Here is a 21,017-nt window from a genome sequence, read left to right as displayed (position 1 = left end):
ATGTGTGAGTGTTTCCTTTCGTACCTTTACTAGTTTAAGGGTATGTGGCAGAGCCGTAACTCACTACGAAGCAAATTGATCAGGTGAGGTTTGAAGTTCTATGATTGCTGAGGAGATCTTTCTCCATATCTCTCATCAGCTAAATCCATTTCCATGCCTTTGCTTAGCTATCACATTTCCTTAAGTATCACCTTCAGTCACATTTGTTCAGTCATGAATCAAAATGTTGTTCTTTTCAGTGGGAAATGCTGGTGCCAGTGCAGCTGCTGCTTTCAAGTGGTTCTGGTGGTTAAAATGTTGTCTGTCTGTAGGGTTACTGCAGTAAAATGGACCATGGAATGAAAGGTGTTGGCCTTTCTAGATAGAATGACTGCCTGTTTTTCAAAACCTCCCCTATTACGCTGTCATTTTGCTCTGGGAAGTTGAGATAACATGGAAGACCACAGCTGGAAGCATGCCCATTTATCTATTGGTGGAAATGGGGGCAGCTGAGGTTAGTGTTCTAGATGTTGACTGTGGGAGATGGAATGGCTGACACCTGAGGCAACTTTGATATATACTGAAAGTAAGGGAGTTATAGAGAATGTCGATGAAATTGCCAATCACTGAGGAAGGAGACCTTTGGGCAGTTCAGTGGTGAATTGTGGTGACTGTTGAGTATGTGCTAGCTTTGAACCACAAGCAGAAAGTGTTCAAATGAACTAGTAACTAAATACTGCATGTCCATGCAGAGCAGATTTTGAACATAGATGACCTTAAAGAATTGCTGCAGCTTTGAATTGTGAATACTAGGCATGCCGTGACATGGTGTCCCATGCTGGTATCTGTTCTATTTAGATACCAGGAATAACTGTTAACAAGGCAACTTTCAGAAGCTTTGACACATGAGGTTCAGCGGCTCCCCTACCTGCATTTCACAGGATTAGGGTGACTAGGCGTGAGCCTGGGCCACTTGGCAGAGTCAAAACAGTGATAAGCAAGGCCAAAACAACATTTACAATTTGAGCTTCGGAAACACCTCTTTTATCCAAGTTCAGTTGAAGTTAGTGAAGGCGTTCTAGAGTGAGATTGAGACCCACAGTGGTGACAAAGGCGGTCAGAGCCATCAGTGTATTTCCAGTCCTCAGCAATCGGGTTCATTAGAATTTGTCAAATCACCTCTCGATCGAAGCAATAAGATGGACTGATGTTACAGAGTCTGGCTGATGGGCCAGCAGATCTGCATCATAATTCAGTCACACATCTCAGAAGATGTTTTGCAATGGTTACTGCACCTTCATTTGCAAATATTCCAACCTAAACTCACATCTTTTGCACCTCTTATATGCAAAGAGGCCGCTAATATCTTTTGCCAGCCAATTATTTCCATTTCTTAGGAGAAAGATGTTTGTTGATATTGATATCGGCTCCTGATTGAACCGTCTTATACGTTATCAAAGGATGATCATTGACATGATCCTTCACATCTAAACCCAACTGCAAAATATTCAAAAATCTCAAATACTGCCCATTATTGATAGTATATGTCATGATAAATCTAACTGTCTGTCTAGAATCCTTACAAATCAGTTTAAGAATAGGAAGGACATCTCGTGTGCAGTTCCTAGCTCTTGATTTAGCAGACATCTATGTAACATATGTGTATGTGAATTGAAGATTCAGTGTGATTCTATTCATTGAGGTCATCGATACCTTCATCCCATATGATCAGGAGGCCATGGATGTATCTCAGACCCAGGACAACCTGCTTTTACCAGTGTTCATTTTCAGGAGATCCAACCATATTCCATTTAAAAAATCTATGTATTGCACCAAATAATCTCCAAAATGTTTTATGAAGGCAAAGACACAGTTACAAATCAGCTTTAAAATAAAGACAGCACATTCTTTATTGTGGGCAAATAATATCATGCAGTGAGGTAGAAAAATCTAAAAACATTTATAAGAAACAGCTCCATTTGAATACAAATAAATAACAAAATTACCTTTAAATAATGTGCACAATTGCCACTTACATGAGTTTCCTGCTTTGTTGTCTTTCCTTTATGCTTCTTGTCTCATGGCTCATGTGACTGTCACGAGTGTGTGTAGGGCACATTTACTTTAAGGGACAACATCTACATTTATCGTCCAGATACTACTACTCCTTTGGTTTCTGGTCTGCAACTTCCTAGTGTGGATGAACATTTACCTGGGACCAGAAGATCTCTGCAAGTTCTGCCCGGTTCTGAAGGACAGCCCAGAGCAGAAGATCCCGGATGGGGTACTGCAGACTTTCAGAAATGGCCACTGGCTCCACGTCACACTTGAAAGAGAAAATAGTTTCAAATCTCAGAACAACTCCTTACAACTACATGTTAAAAGTAGAATTTTGCAGGATTGATTTTTAAAAATATGAATTTGAAAAACGATGACATCTAAAAATATACTAATTCTAAATTGCAGCCACGTAGCCATGTAATCCTGTGCATTTTTTTTTATTTGACCACAAAGAAACTGTGCTTCAAAACACAATTCTTTCTACCTGAATTTAATGTTATTCCGAGCCAGCAAAGCAATCTTCTTTTTCAATAACTGTAGAACCTTGGAATTCATTTCTAGTATGTGTCTTAAAAAAAGTTATTTTTGTGCCCTGTATTACTGAAGTATTCCAAAAGGATTTATCTGGACTGTTGGAACTTTGCCCTTTCTGCAGGGTCACATTGGATTTGTTTTGCCGTTTTGCTAAATCCTATTTTTGCTGGCTAAAGAACTCTGTACACTTTATCCCTACTAGCCAGGGGTAAAGGACTTGAGCTCCTCCTTTCAACATGGTCATATTTGAATACACATGATTGGTTTATTTATATTGCCTATAAGTTCCTAGTACATGGTACAAAGTATACCCAGGACCTGTAAATTAAATGCTACCAGTGGACTGCAGCACCCGTGTTATCCACTGTAGTGGCTCCGTATAGACTGTCTCCAGGTCTACCATTGTTTTAAACTGCAATTTCCACCTGTCTTAAATAACCCCTTTTGGCAGGTCAAAACCCTTCCTTTTAAATATTAAGTCACCCCTAGGTAGGCCTTCATGCCCATAAAGCAGGGCGCATGATATTTAAAAGTAGGGCATGTAAAAGTTTAATGTTAAACATATCCTTACAGTAGAAAGGTCCTACAGCTATTTTCAATGTAGAAGGGTTTGCTGTTCCATAGAAAGGAATGGAATACAAGATAAAGTTTAAATATTGTTATCTCTGGCTAGAAAACATCTACAAATTTCATTTTTAGACATTCTGCATTATTTATTACAAGCTAAATTCACTGGTATAGCCAGATTTGTAATACATATTTTGGAAAGGGGAATTTTACAGAGTTACCTTTGCCCTGCCTGAACTCCCCGAAAGCTGAATCTGTGTTTTACTCTCCCACTGCTGTGAGCCAGTCATTAGCGTTTGAATAGACGTGAATGAGGGGTGAACTTGCTCCCAGGATCAAAATATAGGCTGACGTGAATGTGCAGAAATGACACCTCTGACGGAATATGCGGAGTGGGTCTATGAGGATCCTTTTTGACAGCAAAGCATCAAATGCTGCTGGAATTTCACATCCTGCTTGACAAGTCTCTTTGGGGCATATGTATGAAAGTTTGGCTTTGCGATTCTCAAAAAGCGAATATTAGAGAATCGCTATTTGAGAATCGCAAAACAAGATGTATGTAGGATTAGCAAAAAGATTTGCGAATCCTACATATTCCTTAATTGCGAACCGCAAAGTGTGATTCGCAATTAAAGAAACCCTCCCCATTCATTTCTATGGGCCTAGACACCCATAGGAATGAATGGGAAGACATTCTCAATTTGCGATCGCAAATTGAAAATGTAATTTCAAGGTTGCAAGGATGTCAAAAGGACACCCTGTTACACCCCTGAAATAACCATGGGTGCATATGTGGCGCACATACACGCTCTAAGAGCATGTATGTGCGCCACATTGCACTTTGAAAAATGCAAAAAAATGCATTTTTCAAAGAAATCGCAAATTACCACCAACTTAAAGTTGGTGGTAATTTGCGATTACTTAAGGCAAAATTGCACTTTTTCCGGTGCTTGTTACATTGCATTTAAGGAATCGCAATTTGCGATTCCTTAAATCCAATCGCAAAATAGGGAATTGCAAATTTTGCTATTCCTTATATTGCAAGGCAGTTTTTCATTAATACATACCACTAAGAACAATTGCAATCGTAATTTAGAATGATACATATGGCTCTGGTGTTTTATATTATGACACTTGGGATGCACTTCAAAGAAGCCAGCCCTGTCATAAGCAAATGTCAGCTGACACCTAGACAGGGATCACCCCTTCCGGCTCCCCACAACCAGGCAAGCCACAAACCCATCAGTCCTCTTTTTTAAAATGAAGTGTCAAATCTTGCTTTAATGCCACATCCTGCATGACAAGTTTGCTAGGGTTTTCAAATACCACTTGGGGCATACTTGAAAGGGGAAGGATGGGATGCCAAAGCAATTCCTATGTATCCTCTATCTGGTTCCTGAATACTCACCTCTGCCCTACCAGACTTTTGTCTCCGAGGACCTTCCTAAAACTGGATTTTAGTGATAGATGCGGGAGGACACTAGGATTAGCATTTTACACTCCCCCGAACACACAGCCTTCAGTGGCCAAGTTTAGTATGGCCGAAGACTTTAGCCATCTTGATAATGGCCAGAGATGGAAGGGTTACCCATGGGAACCTTTACCCCATTGGTGAGAGCAAGATCAGGTGAGGACTGAGCCTGCTGCTGCACCCTGAGATTTACCCTGGAGGACAAGACCTGCTCTCTACCTTGTGCCGGGACAAATAAGTTAACTCATAGAGCCATATGGCTAACCTCCTCTTCAAGCTACAGGGATACAGCAAGCTTCAAGAGGCTGCTCCTGCAACTACCCAGCTGATAAGTGGCAGCTGGATCTGGACCTGACTCCACTTGACACCTTGTATGCCTCTTAGTGCCTCCCCCGATGCCTTGGGCTTTAGAAGTGTACTCCCGCGGTGAATTGGGACTACAAGGACTAAAGTCAGAAAGTAAATTATTTTCTCCAGGACAAACCTGATTAGTGTATCTGGCCCATACTTCATCGCAGTCAGCATCAAATTGCGCCTGGATCCTGATCTACTGCAACATTGATTATAACTGGCAAATTGTGCTACTTGGCATTATTTCCACCTAGAAACTTAAAACATTCATATCTCTGATTCCCCTTATTGGATGGTTGCCATTTTGATGTAATTTTGTTTATTAAATTGTGCTCTAATGTATTAATTCATTTTAGAAGTTATATTGTATTGCATTTCCTCTTTAAAGCTGTTTTTAGTTCTGCATACATACTTAATAGTAAGTTAAGTCCGTGACAGATAGCTGCCAAGGTGTTGGGTCAGTTTAATTTAGTGACTTTAGTCATTCATCCTACAAGTATTGTGGTTGTTATCGGAGGTGGGAACCTACCCATTGAATAAAACCGTAATTTCTTCCAAGGGCCGTATAACAGAGTTTCTTCTCCAGCTCTGGAAAGCACCAAATCATCTTAGAGCTCAGGAAATACCATCACATTTGCAAGAGCTCTAACCGCTTCAGTGGTAGCCAAAAGAGGGAAAATACAACTAAAGGTTACTAGCTGAAATTCTCATGCCATAAATGTCTACTCCAGCTTATTTGAGCTCAGGGTCAAATTTTTTCCCTGGAGTTATCCTGTCGTGTGCACCTCAGCCTTTGTTGCCAAAACCCAGAATCATCACCCTGCTCCCGAATTAATATATATATAAAAAAAAATCGGATTCATATAAATAGGAAATGCCTGGCAACCTCTCCCTGTGATTGACGTCTGGGAATTTTCTTCTCTTAGGATGTGTGTTATATGTATTTCCCATATTTTTAATTAGCTTGTTTATTTATTTGTTCATGCATTGATGTTTTATTCACTTGTTCATTTGGGGACATCAATCATCACTTAAATACCTACCTTCTTCTCAGGAAAGCACTACTTTATAATTACACAATATCACAACATATGCCCTATCAAAAAGACTCCACCACATTGGTATCCAAGGGGAGGCCCTTAGATGGATCACCTCCTTCCTCACCAGAAGAGACCAGAGAATCCACCTCCTACCTTTCATCTCTGAACCCAAGGAGAGCACCCTTCAATGCATATATGACCCCACTGGCCAACATCATCAGATCCCACAGTTTCAACATACTTTCCCACACAGACAACATCCAACTCTTCCTGTCACTCACTGACGACATTGCCACCACCAGAAATAACTTCCACAGATACATGACAAGCATTGCCGAGTGCATGAAGAACAACTGCCTGCAACTAGAGTAAGACAAGACAGAAGTACTGATCTTCGGCCACAGAGCATCACTTGGAGTTGCTCCTGATGGTCATCAGACCTAGAACCCATACCACTCCCTCTGACCACTTCTGACACCTCAGAATCATTATTGACAATAAAATCAACAATAAATCACAGATCAACGCTGTCTCCCCCGCCTGCTCCTCCTGCCTCCTTCTATAACTAGTAGCTTGTATCCTTTCTGGTGAAGAATTGGCTTGGTAGTTTGGTCTGCCCTGTTCCCATGATGCACTGGGCCAGGGACAGACTAATTTGCATTTAGCCAGGTTCTGAGCTGGGATGGGGCAGTGAGCTAAATAACGGTGATGGATCAAGCCCTGATCTTTGGACTGGGTAAGAGTGGTCTGCTTAATTCAGACACTCTGTTCATCACCACCCCCTTTTCTGAATCCTTCTATAACCAGTGCATGTCTGTAAGATCTTCAAGTGGATATCCCTACACACATGATGCAACATGACATAGCCCGGCAACATCCTCTATGTAGGAATCACCGCACACCTCTTACAGAAACTTCAGCCCATACAGAACACCGCAGCCAGACTCATACAAACCTGCCCCGACGAACCCACATCACACCTCACCTCAGGCAACTCCATTGGCTCCCTGTGCAGAACAAGGCTCTACACAACCAAGGAACTGCCTATATTAACTACTGCCTGAACTTCCACCAACCATTGAGTAGACTCCACTCCACCTCCTTCTTACTTGCCCGTACTCCGCACAGCTACAGATGCAGAAGTGGAGGATGCTCCTTCTCCCACATTGCAGCAAAGACCTGAAACCGCCTCCCCACACAACTCCGGACCATCACCTCACTTTTGGAATTCCAAATGGCCCTCAAGACCTGTCTGTTTGAATAAGCCTATGGGACCTGCAAGCGTCTGGATACCCTATTGGGTGATTAGCTGCGCTTTATTAATCCCAATTAATTGATTCCTTAGTTGACACTAAGTAGCAACAATTTATAAAACTCAGATATGCTGCAGTTTTGCGGAGCTTGTACCTGCGGAGCTTGCTAGGATGCTTACAGGCCTCTTTATGGCTATGCTTTTCCTTTTCCTAAACATCTTCTTAATATCTCTAAATAAAACTATAGAATCCCATTATTAGTGCCAAATGTTTGAGGTTTCTTCTGCAGCTTTATGTATTGTTTCAAAATCTGAGTATATGTGAAGAGAAACGCTTCAACAACTATTTACACTTACCGTCTCCTCTCCTTGACTTATAAATTACTGCATTCATGTGAATATGAAAGCGCAAACAGTTTTATTCTAGGGGAAGACGGATTCTGCAAGAAGTCTAATTCTTGAGGCATAGAGAAGAAGGTGTTTTTCTGAAGCCTACTTGTGAAATACCACCATCCCTGCCAGAGAAACTCTCTGACCCGCCAAGTGTTCCTGATACTGTATGGGATGTGATACATTGACAGCTTCACACAAATCTGAGTTTTATCAGAACAGGAGACTGGTTCTGGCCAAGGCTGAGGGCACTGACTGAGTTTCTTGGCTGCACTGTACCCTGCAGGTGTGATGGTACCCTGACACTGCTGTGGGAGTGACCTCACGAAATGCCTAGAGCAGCCATGTCCTGGCTTAGTTACATAGACTTGATATCCTGCATTTGGATGTCATGCTGGTTCTATCCCCTGCCTTTCACCTCTCATTTATTCGCAGAATTATGGATTTCAGCAGAGTGAGGAAACATGAAAAGATGTGTGCACAGCTTGTCTTCTCAGTGTCTTTTGTTCTTTAAATTTGTTAAGACTAGAGGTGTAATAACCCACTTTTTACGACTGTCTAGGTTCACATTTCACTTTATATGTGGTGCCAGAGAGGGACTGATTTTCCAATTATCACTACAAAACTTAAAACTGTGCAAAACTCATTTGGGCAGATTCAGAATGAAAAAGTCACTCTAAACAATCATAAGCTGATGAAGGGGGCAGAGAGTAACAGGAACAACAGAGTGGCTGAAAGAGGCCTATTCAAAACCAACCTTCCTTCACAAAAACAATGGTACGCCACCCCTGGGGAGGCGCTGGGTTTTGTCTCATTCCCAGATTTACACTATGTTGTAAATCTGGGAATGTGTCAAAAACCATGGCTGCTGAGTGGAAACACCCATTCCAACATCCATAGGATGCCTCCCTGAGGCATGTGAGGCAAGCAGTGACTTGTGCCTGACACCTCCACCCTCCCGCTGCCAGAGTTCTTCCCCACCAGCCATTAGAAAAACAAATTACTATGACACATCCAGCGCTGGATGGTTCATAGTGGGTTTTTTTACTGCCCAGTTGCTGACCACCCTCCTTCCCGTAGGCTGTTCTTTTCTACCCGGGCTCTCATGGTCCATGTTGCTTTCTACCACCTGCCATAATAAACAAGCGTTGGCATAGCCAATAGGTCTCGCCTTTGGGACCCATAAGTGTTTAGCCGTGCTACACTTGATGTTGTTGCACCAAGAATATTGTGCTGGATAACTAAACACTTATAAGGTCCCAAAGGCGAGACCTATTGGCTATGCCAATGTTTGTTTTATCAATGTTACTGCTAACTGCACCAGGGAAGTTCCTTCTTGCAAGTCTCTGCAATGTTGCAAAGAGGATTAATGGTCGTGTGATGTGACTTCCTGTGATGTAATATCCAGTGATATAAAGATACATGCAAATTAGAGGGACTCAATATTCGTTTTTGCCCAGGGCCCAAAAATCATAGGATAGGACCAGTAGGACCAGGATATCAGTATTTGTCTGATATTGTGTTGTTTCATGCTGTTTGTGTATTTCCGAATCTGGGAAGCTTCTTTGAAGTGACAGTAACATCGGTAAGTCTTTGTACTCTGTTATACCCTACTTAAATGTATAACATGTACTCTAGCCCTGCTGCCTCTAGCTGCTCAGCCAGAGTGTGAGTTGGTCTTAGAATGTTGGTGTGCCTGTGATGCGTGGAATGCCTGGGTGTCCGAGTGGGATGAATGTGGCAGTTAGAGATGGGCTGAGCAGCTAGGCAGGCTGCTCCTGGTGGGGCTGCTACCACACTAGGCTGGCTGGAGTCATGACAGATGTAATCTGAACTGAAGTTATAATAAAGAAGACCTAAATATACATCCTGGCTCCTGGGGTCTCTCTACATAGGACACCGCATACTCCCCTAATTTTAATATGCAGATCGGCAAGATTTCAGATCTTTGCCAATAATTCATTTTACCTTGATGTCTGAAAATGCCAGGCATTTTTCATCAACAAATTCTCACTTATAAACGGTTGAAGAGCTGCTGTAGGAGATTGACTTAACATATAAAGCTCTATATGACTTTGATTGACAGCACCTTCCTTTGAAATACTTACTGGATGTTACGCTACCATTAGTGTCAGTGAAGGCTCTGGCTTTGCCTAATTTTTTCTTTTGATGTCATGTTATGCTGTGTTAAATATCTTCAAAACATATAGTAAAAAAAAGCATAAAAACATTGTAAAAAATTATTCTAACAGAGCTCTAGGGTTCATTAAAAACCAATGTGTCACAAAATGGTTTCGTACAAAATTACTCAACCAAACCAGCACGTGGTTCGTACGTCACAGCAGGATTAATGTTAGATGGACCACATGCGGCTAGATTCTGTCATCGGTATGCAGTGTCTGCATACTGAGACAGAAATAATGCTGGCGGAGAGAGGAAATGAAGTGAAATGGAACGTTTTACATTTTTTTTTACACGGGTATCAATTTTTGTGAGACTGCTTGTGTGTAATTTGCTTCCCCCATGCATCTCTCTCACACAGTATATTGAAAGAGAAAATCAAGGCTGGAGGCAGAAAAAAAATTGGTTCGTACAGGAGGAGTAGCACATTGAAGCACTAAAGCAGTCAAAAGCTCCAAGTCTCCTAAACAGAAACAAATGCAATTAAAAACTAAAAAAAGAGTCACTATGAAGGGGTCTAAGCCGATCAATCCATTCAACATCAGGCCTAATGAAGATGCGGTCTTTCCATCGCCAGTCTTAAATGGATGCAGCACTTTTAAAATACAGACTGTGTTGTTTAAATATCTTGGAGTCAGAATTTCAGATGGAATCTTCTGCTGTGAACCCACACAGGCATAACTAAAGCCATCAAATGTAACACCATGCTGACATGACTCTGTCGCTTTCACATTCATAACAAGCAATGGCCGCGGCCGTGAAAGTGACACAGCCGTGCGGCAACGAAAGTAAAGTAATGGCCAGCGATGCGGAGGAAGAGATAAGAAAGGCAGATTAAGGGAAGGTGGCGGATGCGCGCGTACACGGGAGCGTGCACGCTAGCTTGAGGCCAGGAAAAGCTTGTGGGTAGCTCTTTCAAAATCCCCTTACTAAAAGTTGAGCAAGCAGCGCATGCGCATGCGCTGCTCTAGGCTCGACCTAAAAAGGAGATATAATGCAGCCAGCACTGGCTATTTCATAGCACTTTTAAAATTTATTTTGAACTCTGCTGCATTGTTGACCTTCATCCCGAAGGAAAGTTGGCAGATTTCCCCCTAACATCTACCTTGCTAGTCTCTCAAAAGCACTGGCTCGGCCTGTGATTGGCATACTTCAGATTCATCTTACGGAGATCATCCAGGCTTTATGACCCTTCAGAGGCACAAGTGTTTGTCAGTATTAAGAAACACAACAAGAGATACTGGCTAAAAAATATTTAAAAAGCAATAGAAGAGTTATTGAAAAGCACGCAGGGAGGCAAAACAAAATATATACTTTCTTAAAACTTTTAGATATGCTGCAGAGCAACCATGCTGCTCTATAACAATGCTAAAAAATACATTGTTAGCCTCATCGCTGCGGCGCGAATTCTGCCGCAGTGCTGAGCATTCCAATTGCGGGCGTGGTCATGACGGCTCCCGGCCGTCATCAGCACACGCCCACCGTGACTCATGACGGCCAGGAGCCATCATGAGCATGGAAGAGGGTAAAGTCAGAGGCCCACATGCATCATTGTGTCTTTTTGCATTTCTTAATTTGCGAAAAATAAGGAATCGCAAATTAAGAAATGCAAAATGATATGCATCAATATTTTCGGTATTCTTGTGGAATTCGGTAAAAATCGCATTTTTTACCGAATCCCAAAGAAATACCGATTTCTTAACTTAATTTTCGCAATTCCCATTGATTCCTATGGGCCAAAAGGCCCATAGGAGTCAATGGAAATTGCGAGTGGCACTTAGAAAATTTCATGGGTGCGGGGGGGGTCCAAAGGACCCCCCCATGCACCCCTGAAATGTACTTTTCAGCATAAGTTACATACACACATGTCCTAAGGACATGTGTGTGTGTAACTTTACAGTTTAAAAAATGCATTTTTGTGCATTTTTAATCAATTTCGCAATTTACCACGAAGTTGAACTTCGTGGTAATTTGCACTTCCAATTTTAAAAAACGCATATTTTTCTATAATGATGCATAGCATTTAAGAAATCGCACAATTGCGATTTCTTAAATGCTAACGCAATTTTAGAAATCGTAAAAAAGATGCGACTTCTAAAATGGCATGATGCATCCCAACAAGCACTTTTGCATTCGCAAACGGCCGATTTTAAGGAATCGCACCGTCTGCGACTGCAAAAATGCTTGATGCATGTGGGCCCTAATCTCTCAAGTAGACGAGATCTACTGGCTTTGCCAAAACTTTTCTTTTTCAAAGCTATAGGAAAAACTTAAATCAAACTAAAGACTGGTAGTCAGAAAACAGGAATGTAACCCAACAATCATTTGAATTTGCTCATGGGGAGAGAACACACAGTGTCACAGTCCACTCACTAAAATATGGTGTCGTGAAAAAGTTATGGATTTTGAAACAAGCAGTCCTGCCCTGTGTTGTTGGTACCCATGCTTCACCACAGTTTTGAGACAGTCAAATCATATTCTTCCTATGCCTTAGTTCCCTTAATTACCATCATGTGGTAGAGGTGGGTGGACCACTGAAGGGTTGAGCCCAGTGCCTGGCAGCGGGTCACCACGAGGTACTCCAGGACCATCAAGCTCAAAGCGAGCCTTCGAGGAGCTTCTGTCTGCCACCCACGCTCTAACCCCATGTGAAATGCGGAATTTAGAAAAACAAAATTTGGAAACGAAAATTTTCTTTAAAATTAAATTTTCTTTTCCCCAAAATGTAATGCATGTATTTTACAAAAAATGTGTAAGAGAGGGTGGTGTTTGAGGAGAAAATGACCTAATTTCCAAAAATTAAATCTGATATTTGAATGATGATTCATCCTGAACTGCAGAGATATAGTGCCAATGTTATTTCATTGGTGAATGAGTGTAACAGCTGCCAAGACTGTTACTTCATTCCTTTTTTTTTATTTATTTTATTTTATTATTATTCATCATCAGAGAGTACAGTTCCACATGATTACAATCAATTATTTCATTCCAAATATACATTTCTTTTAGCAGATATGCATCATTGTGAACAAGACAAAAAATAATTTCACAATTCATGTAAGTCTTTACACAAACGAACTAAAGTTCATAAAAACAAGGAACCAAAAATAAGAATTATTATAATATTATAGACTAATATTGTAAAATAGATTACCCCTCTATTCTTAATTTCCAATGCGCTACCGGTGCCCAGATCCGTTTATCTAGTTGCATCGCTTTACGACCTTTTTCATACAATGATTTCTTCATTCCTTAGGTGCAGGTGTTACATAGCGGTAAGCTCTTTATGAAAACACTGCCAGCAATCCTGCCTGCTACATTGTGACAATACCAAACTGTAAAACTTCCAGGGGTGATCACTATTATAATCCCGTCTGATTTAGCTGCAGTTATGGAACGTGAGGTTTTGTTCCTAGCTCAGGATGATTTTCATTAACCATAAGTAGCTCTCTTCTTGTCTTGACATACATCCCTGGACTAATATAAAGCTTAAATGACATGGAGACATATAGGATAATGGGGGAGCAGGGAGAGTTTATACAGCCCTTCACGATTACACATTTTAACAGGTGCAGGAACACACCTGGAAAAAACAAGTGTGTCCCATCCACACTTACCTCCTGCTCACAGCAGAAGCAAAATGGGGCAACCGCTTCGTCTACATTGCTTTATGCATAACCCTTCCTTTCTAACCCTGGAAACAAGAATGTCATTTAGGGGTCGCAGCTGCGACTTCTGGCTTGGCCCTTGCAACCCTTTGTACTTCCTTTGCGACCACTGGCTTCAGAGGCGGCAAAATCAGTGCCAGGAACACACACTGGCAGCTCGTCCTTATGAATGTCGGTTGGGGTGCACTCTTTGCTTTATCAAATTTTTTATATACACTATTAGTGAATAAAGTTCCATTATTTACTATTAGTGTAATAAGAATTGGAGTGCAATTAGCTGGAATGTGACCTTCCCTGGCAGCTGAGGTAAGTAAAAAAAAAAGCTGTTGAATCTATGTTGTGTGCGTGCTTGCCGTGAGTGTGTTTACAGGAGAGTGTGAATGGGTGTGTATGTATGAGTACGAAGGTGTGAGTGAGTGAAAGTGAACGTGAAAGAGTGTGACATCACTTCCGCTACTCCAGGCATTTTGGTGAATTGACGTTCGTGCCTGGAAATTTGTTTATAACATCTCTTCACCCATGAGTGAGTGTTTTCAAGTTTTCTTAAACACTCTCACATTTCTAAGTGTGTGGGTGCTCAACGGGTTTACATTGCCACCTTCTCTGGAACATTTTAGAAGGGTGGATGGTTTCATTTGTAATTCCACTCCCGATAGTAGAAATGTCAGCTGTTCCTCATTATGACATTAAACGTTAGAATATTTCCACCTGCAGGTCAGTTTTTGGCTCATTCGACCTTTACACGTGTGCACTAAAATGTGAATTACACACTGACTGAAGGCCCTAGTCATACAAGACCCTTGGAAGTAAAAATAAAAGTGATATTGATAGATGTTTACTATAATAGAAAGCTAAACACCTGACTTGATATCCCAGACTAAGAAACTAAGAAATTCACTACTAAGTGGTTTTTTTATGATAAAGTTGTACCTTCATTAGGACACTGCAGCCCAAAATTCTAGTCCAGTGTTTGTATGGCTGGGCTCCTCACCCTCCCTCAGTATGTCAGCAAAAGAAAGGGGTCTCAGTGGAAATTCAACTTATTGTGAACCTCAGTCCACCAAGCAACAGACCATTGTTCAATCTAAAATGTCCATTAATGTTCATTTCGAATGAAATGTCCATAATAGACCTGGAGTATGACCAATGTGATGGTCCCTACCTTGACCATGGTTTCCGTGTAGGTCTGAGCGGTCTTGGTGAATGAAGACGGCGATTTGCTGAATCCCCCCAGCAACTTCTTCAGGATGTTGGCCACGTGGAATGGGGCGTCCTTCAGATTGGGGGGGAGCTCCTCCTCCCTCAGGTACTTATGCAACTTGTTGTAGATGATGCTGGAAGTCTCAATATTGTTGTACAGGGTGGTCAAAACCTCTGGGGTCACATATTCCCGCAGGCTGACGCCGCGATCCAGGAAAAGCTGCACAAATTTGGGTTTATTCTCAACCAGAGCAAGAGTCATCACTGAGTGCAAATCCTTGGCCTGTAACAACAAAAGGATGAATGTGTCATTCAACATGGAGTGTTTCAGATGGAAACATTACTTACCTGTAATCCTGGTCTTCACTAAAGTCTAACATTTGTGTAGTCCTGCCCATGTGTGGAATCCAGGAGCACTCTTAATCTTACGTATAAATAGTAAACCTATCTATAACGACTGACCGTCTTTTGCTTTGTTGATTAGAAGAGTCAATGCCTGAGAAATGCCTATGGATCCTGGAGAGAGGAGTGGAATTAGCAAAAGTAGGGAAGATGGAGGAATACTTTTACCAGTGGGAGAGATCACCATTAGAAGTAGGCAGACCTAAAGCTAGGACTAACAAGAAAGAATTCTCAGTACATTTACATTCAAGGTAATATCATGTATTGTCAGAGGCCTTAATGCCCCGGCGAAGAGGGCAAGGGTGGTGACACTTCTGCACGAAGAGCAGGCTGAAGTGATCAGGCTACAGGAGGCACATTTTATTTTGAGGGTGGCTGGCAGACCTTTAAAAAGAAAATACCCACTACAGGTTCACACCACCAGCGCACCAACTAAAACCAGTGGTGCTCCAGTCATATTCAGAGAGGATCTAGGAGTTGCCATATTGGAAATAATAATGAATAGGCAGGTTTGATGCAACCTATTCAAAGGAAGAGTAGAGGAAAACATACTTACAAAAGAAATACTATATATGTTGAAACAAGCTTATGTAAAAGCATGCAGACATCACCCCGCAGACTGAGAGGTTCACAAAAGGCACAATATTTCCAAAAGGAGACTTCAGCCAGGTGTTAGATAACACACTAGACAGGTCAGGTCTGTCCATGGGTCAACCAAACAAGTCCGTCACAAGAAGTATGAGAAAGATTGGATGCACTCAACGGAGCCAGGCTGCATTGAACTATTCCCGTGTACACAGAACATATTCCAGAATAGACAGAATGCATCTCTCCCACCATCTCTTGAAGTCAGTGGTTGAGACAAACATGGACGCCTCACACTATACAGCTTGATCAACATCCTGTGTGATTCAAATAATGTACTGAGAGATTCAGTGAATAGGGCCTAGAAAAGATAAAAGATCAGTTGACATTCAATGCAAGCCTGAAAATATCCAAGGAGGTCCTGTGGGATGCCATCTGGGTAGTAGTGAGGGGAAAGAAGATAGCCCTTGGAGCACTAGCAACAAAACAAAACAGAGAACTGACTCAGGTCAAATTACAGACAGAAATGTAGAAAGCAGAGGAAACTCTTAAACTTAGGTTGCAATGACTAGTGCTCCAGTATTTGACATCACTCAGAGGCCCACTCTACACTCTGCTAGTAAAGAGTTGTGAAAAATCAGTTCAAGTGTTGACCACCAAGTGGTTACCAAGTGGGGAACATGAACATTGTAAGAAATTGGGTTGTTGGTTGACTGGGGTATAAGCAATTCTTATTAATGTGAGGAATTTTATATCAAGCCAATCGATCTTCCCGGCAGCCCATCTCCGATCTATAATCCGTTCTTGTGGTGTACAGTTCTTTATCCATTCTAATTTAAGCCACGAGATGGAAGCACGTTGTTGGAGGTTATGTGAGCAGATTCCAGCACTTAAATAAGTTGGGCAAACAGCTCACTTATGGAGTCAGCTGATCTGAAAATACATTTCGAAGATGATACATATTGTTGTTGGGACACAACTAAAACTTAAACTGCTGAAACAATGGGAACAGTAAAATGATTCAGATTTAAGATAAGATACTATTGTATGACATAAGTCTTAGACTGCATATATTGAACTTTATTGGGCTTTTTTGGATCTTTTGATAAGGTTATTCATTGGTTAATGGTGACGGGTCATTGGATTGGTTAACTTTATTTACTCGGAGTATGTGCAATGTGTAATGATTTTAAAAAGTACTTGGAGGGCCCCAAGGTTGTTATGGTCTATAGGTGTTTTAGTAGGTTTTAGTAGGTAGTAGGTTCTAGTAATTTAGTAGACAGGGTTACCCTTTTTCTCTTTTTCTTCCCATTTATGTATTCTCTATGGGGTTTGGATTTTTTTCTTTTTTGTTCTTTTTCTATTTTTTCTTTTTCTTTCTCTATAGCACTTACGGGTCTAATAATGATTTTGTGATTAGCTTAGCCGTAGTATTGGTACAGCTCTGAGGGGTTCAGTAATCCAACCTGGCGGTTAGTTAGTGCTCTTGCAGCAGGATGGGAAGGATAATAGTCGAGAGTATGGACAAAGAAGATGGGAGGATTTGTTGTATCCCCTTTGAGGTTCCAGGGAGGGCAGAAGGTTGATTTAGGGGGTGGAGGGTCAAGGAGAATTTGTATGACTTATAAGGACGTAAAGATATTGGGGGAGAGAATGGGGTAAAAGATTTGGAACAAAACACAGGCATTTTAGAAAGTTTTCTAAATTAGGTAGAGAATTTGAGGGTGGCATCATAACAAGACGAGGTGGATGTTAACTTATGGGATTACAATGGGAATCGGCCAGCACCTTCATATCATATCCTGGAATATTAATGGTATGTAAAGTCTAAATAAAGGAGTCTTGGCTTCTATAACCTTGGAAAAGGATGCACTTAAGGCCTCCTGTAGAGGACATACTCTTGAGTTTTACTATAGAACAATAGGAGGGAGTGAGCCTCGCTGAGACTCTTTTAAAGCTCTCCCTTAGTCAGATCGCGGCTGCATTAGCTCAAAGGATATTCAAACAAAATCTGCTGACATTAGTGAGGGCCTTGGAACAGTGGGTCGTCTAATAGACCACTCAAAGGAAAAGAATGTGGGATAGGGCCAACAAGAAGGATCCACTTACTCAATTGTCATGATTTAAAAATAATGATGCGATGGGTTGGTTGTTGCCTTTCCGTATTAAAGATAGTTTAAGTAGTAACCTTATTCAGAATATAGTGAACAAATAACTGAGCATTCTGAAATTAGAGAGGTATTTTGGAAATGTTCTTCAAACCTCTCTAGGGAGGATTGTGTAGCCTCTGTAGAATCTGTAAAAATATGTTTGGAGAAATATCAATATCAAAAGCTGACACAGGGACAGCAAAAAAGGCTGGATGAGAGGGTGACCCTGGCAGTGATTGAGAGGACTTTCTGACATCTGGCAAGTGGTAAAGTGTCTGGACCGGACCAAATTCCATTAGAATTTTATAAGATTTTTCAAGGGGCACCTATTCCGGTCCTTTGTGATCTATTTAACTCTGCAGTGTTTCTCAGTGGAGTCCCTAGCTTGTGGGGTGAAATCAATATTGTGTTTTTCCAGAAAAAGGAAAGGATCGCACGTGCTGTGGGTCCTATCAGCCAATATTTCTGATAAATGCATATTCAAAGATCTACAAGGATATTGGCCAATCGGTTATCTTCAGTCATCTCGGACCTGGTTGACCCAAATCAACATGAGTTTATTCCAGGCCCCAATAGGCCTCTCATGTAAATATGGCTCATGTAAATATGGCTTTGGACAGCTTTGGAGTTGCATATGTGGAGCAAGAACCCACCAGGGTGATCGTGTTGGATGCCCTAAAGCTGTTCAACAGGGTCTTTTGGCAGTTCCTCTGGGCAGTCATGAGCAAGGTTGGCTTTGGCCGAGGTTTTATATCACAAGCTAAACATTTTTATAGTGGATTAATGGCAAGGGTCTTGTGTGGGGGTGCTCTCTCACACCCAATTTGTATCACCAGGGGCACTTGGCAGGGTTGTCCTCTCACCTCAATTGTTTGTCCTCTACTTTGAGCCATATGTTTAAGCTTTACAAAGATTGGACGCCATATGCTCCTTATGTCTGCATAGTATTAACCTGAGAGTTTTGGCCTATGCAGGTGATGTGTCCATCTTGATGTCTTCTCCAGCTGGGACACTGGTAGCTGTTGAAGAACTAGTGTGAACATTTGGTAATCCTCAGGCTACAGGCATAATGCCAACAAAACCAGGTCATTACTAATGTCCCCACCTTGGCATTAGGTGCTAGGAAGATTCAATTTGCAACATACTTGGGGGTAGAACTGACCTTACATTATTTTTAAATAATGCCAAATTAAATGACCACCCTTCAGAAATATTTAGGAAGTGGAACAGGTTGCATTTGGGCCTTACTGGAAGATGTAATATCAAGAAGGTGGTTATACTTCTGTGTTATTTATATTTACTTCGACGTATAACTCTTTATTCCCCAAAGCCTTTTTCAAGAAGATCGAAGCTAGTTAGCAGAAGTTTATATGGAGCAATAAGAAAGCTCAGTGTAATATACAGCATCTTCAACTAACCCGAGGGAGTGGTTGTATGCCCTTATTGGCCTTATGGCTCTATTATATGGCAGTCTTTATATTTCGTCTCACAGCATTTATGGGTAGGAAGAAAAGACTGTTTGGTAAGATATTTCCCGGCTACTTACCCTATGGGAAGCTATTACACCATTCACAGGTTTAACAGATGCAGCATATTTCAAGTGGACTAGATTTAAAACATTATGGGTATAGCATCAAATTTGGGTTTATATTAGGAAATGATTTGGCATTACTCCTTATAATCAATACATACTTCAGGTCCATAATTCACACAGGTTTGGTGGCATAAATCTGTAAATGACTGTGCACTAGAAATCTTCATCTTAGAAGGTGCCAGCCGGTGTTCAAGACTGATGCCAATTTGGGACCCGATAAGAGCTTGGATGTCAGAGACTCTATCTGGCCGCGACTCATCTTGTCATTGAATTGGATCAGTCGGACCTTCTTTCGATTGAAGTCTGTATGCCCTTTATGATGCCCACTGCACTTTGTAATTATTATTATCTTTAATATTATGACATCCTTAATGTGATATGGTGAGTTTTTCACTCTGTATTATACATTTCTACACTGTGATGTTCCCCATATAAAATAAAAATGTGAATGGCCTTGATAGCACTTGAGGAAGAGAAGATTTTTGGCATGGTTCATTAGAATGAAAATAGCCTCCTTACAATCACTTAACACCACAAGTCAGTATTTAATGCACCCAGAAGACTAATGCTGGAGTTTGTCGCACAAATGGAAGGGAGGTGTGGGGTTCCCGGACACACAGAGTACTCGCCAACATTCCATGACCAAAATGAGGTAGGATTGTTCAGTATTCAAACATACTATTTATCATTATGATTTCACCATGAAAAAAGGCATCACACGACCTTCACACGGACAATGATATCACGTGAGATGACATCAATGCCATAAATCAGATCACAGGAAACACCAGTGGGGTCTTTGGTAAAGAGGGCATCATCAAAGGGTACTAGGCTAAACTGACATGAAGTATCCTATTGCACCCCATTGACATTTGCCAGTGGCCAAGCCATTTAATATCAATTCTTTACTCACAGACCCATATGTAGTCTTCAGTCTCACCCTTGACTTTATCAACCACTATTTCTGGCTCTGCTTAACACCATTGAGTGCATTTATTTCCCTACAAGGTTTCCAGTTTCACCCTACCTGACTCAAGCATAGTGCTCACAAAGAGTGGAACTATCTTTATTTGCCTCTGCCTTTAAAGTGAGGAGGAGTGAGAGAAAGAAGAAAGGGAGCGAGGGAGACACATGTATTGCGTGAGAAATTGTGGTGTTGGTTGACTGGGGTGTGAACCCAGGTCAAGCAACAGCCACAATTCCTGGCAGGACAAACCTCAAAGTCACTAAATTAACCCATGCTTAACCCTAGGTAGCAGCTGTTTGTTTTTTAGGACTGTTGAACAATTTAAAATTTTAATGAATATAATGTATAAAGTTATTGTATACGTTAATAAGGTACCCTGCATGTCTTGCAGCTCGTCTACTTGTCACCGATTCAGGGGCTGTGTGGGTATGAGAGTGTGTGTGTGTGTGAGACTCACGGTCAGGGCCGGACTGGGAACCACAACCGGCCCTGGCAAAGTGCTGGCAAAGTGCTCGGTCGGCCCCCCCTCACCACTCAGGGGGGTTGGAGGGCCCGCCGAGCTCTTTGCCGGGGTCGGTTTTTGGCCGTTTTTGGTACAGGGCCGATTTTGCAGCTATGCTGCAAA

General features: G+C 41.5%; 1 protein-coding gene across 1 annotated transcript in view; it reads right to left on the bottom strand.

The window, feature by feature from the left end:
- Positions 1-21,017, bottom strand: part of LOC144774080 (transient receptor potential cation channel subfamily M member 2-like) — a 358,014-nt gene that overhangs the window by 70,584 nt on the left and 266,413 nt on the right. Inside the window, exons 10-11 of the mRNA XM_078659107.1 lie at positions 14,594-14,977; positions 2,192-2,305 (exon numbers count right to left, since the gene is read on the bottom strand). Of these exons, the coding sequence (XP_078515233.1) occupies positions 2,192-2,305; positions 14,594-14,977 (498 nt within the window). The remainder of the gene's footprint in view (positions 1-2,191; positions 2,306-14,593; positions 14,978-21,017) is intronic.

This window comes from Lissotriton helveticus, chromosome 8, assembly GCF_964261635.1.
Source record: "Lissotriton helveticus chromosome 8, aLisHel1.1, whole genome shotgun sequence".
NCBI lineage: Eukaryota > Metazoa > Chordata > Amphibia > Caudata > Salamandridae > Lissotriton > Lissotriton helveticus.
The sequence above is the reverse complement of the archived record's forward strand: the minus strand, read 5'-3'. Positions and strand labels throughout refer to the sequence as shown.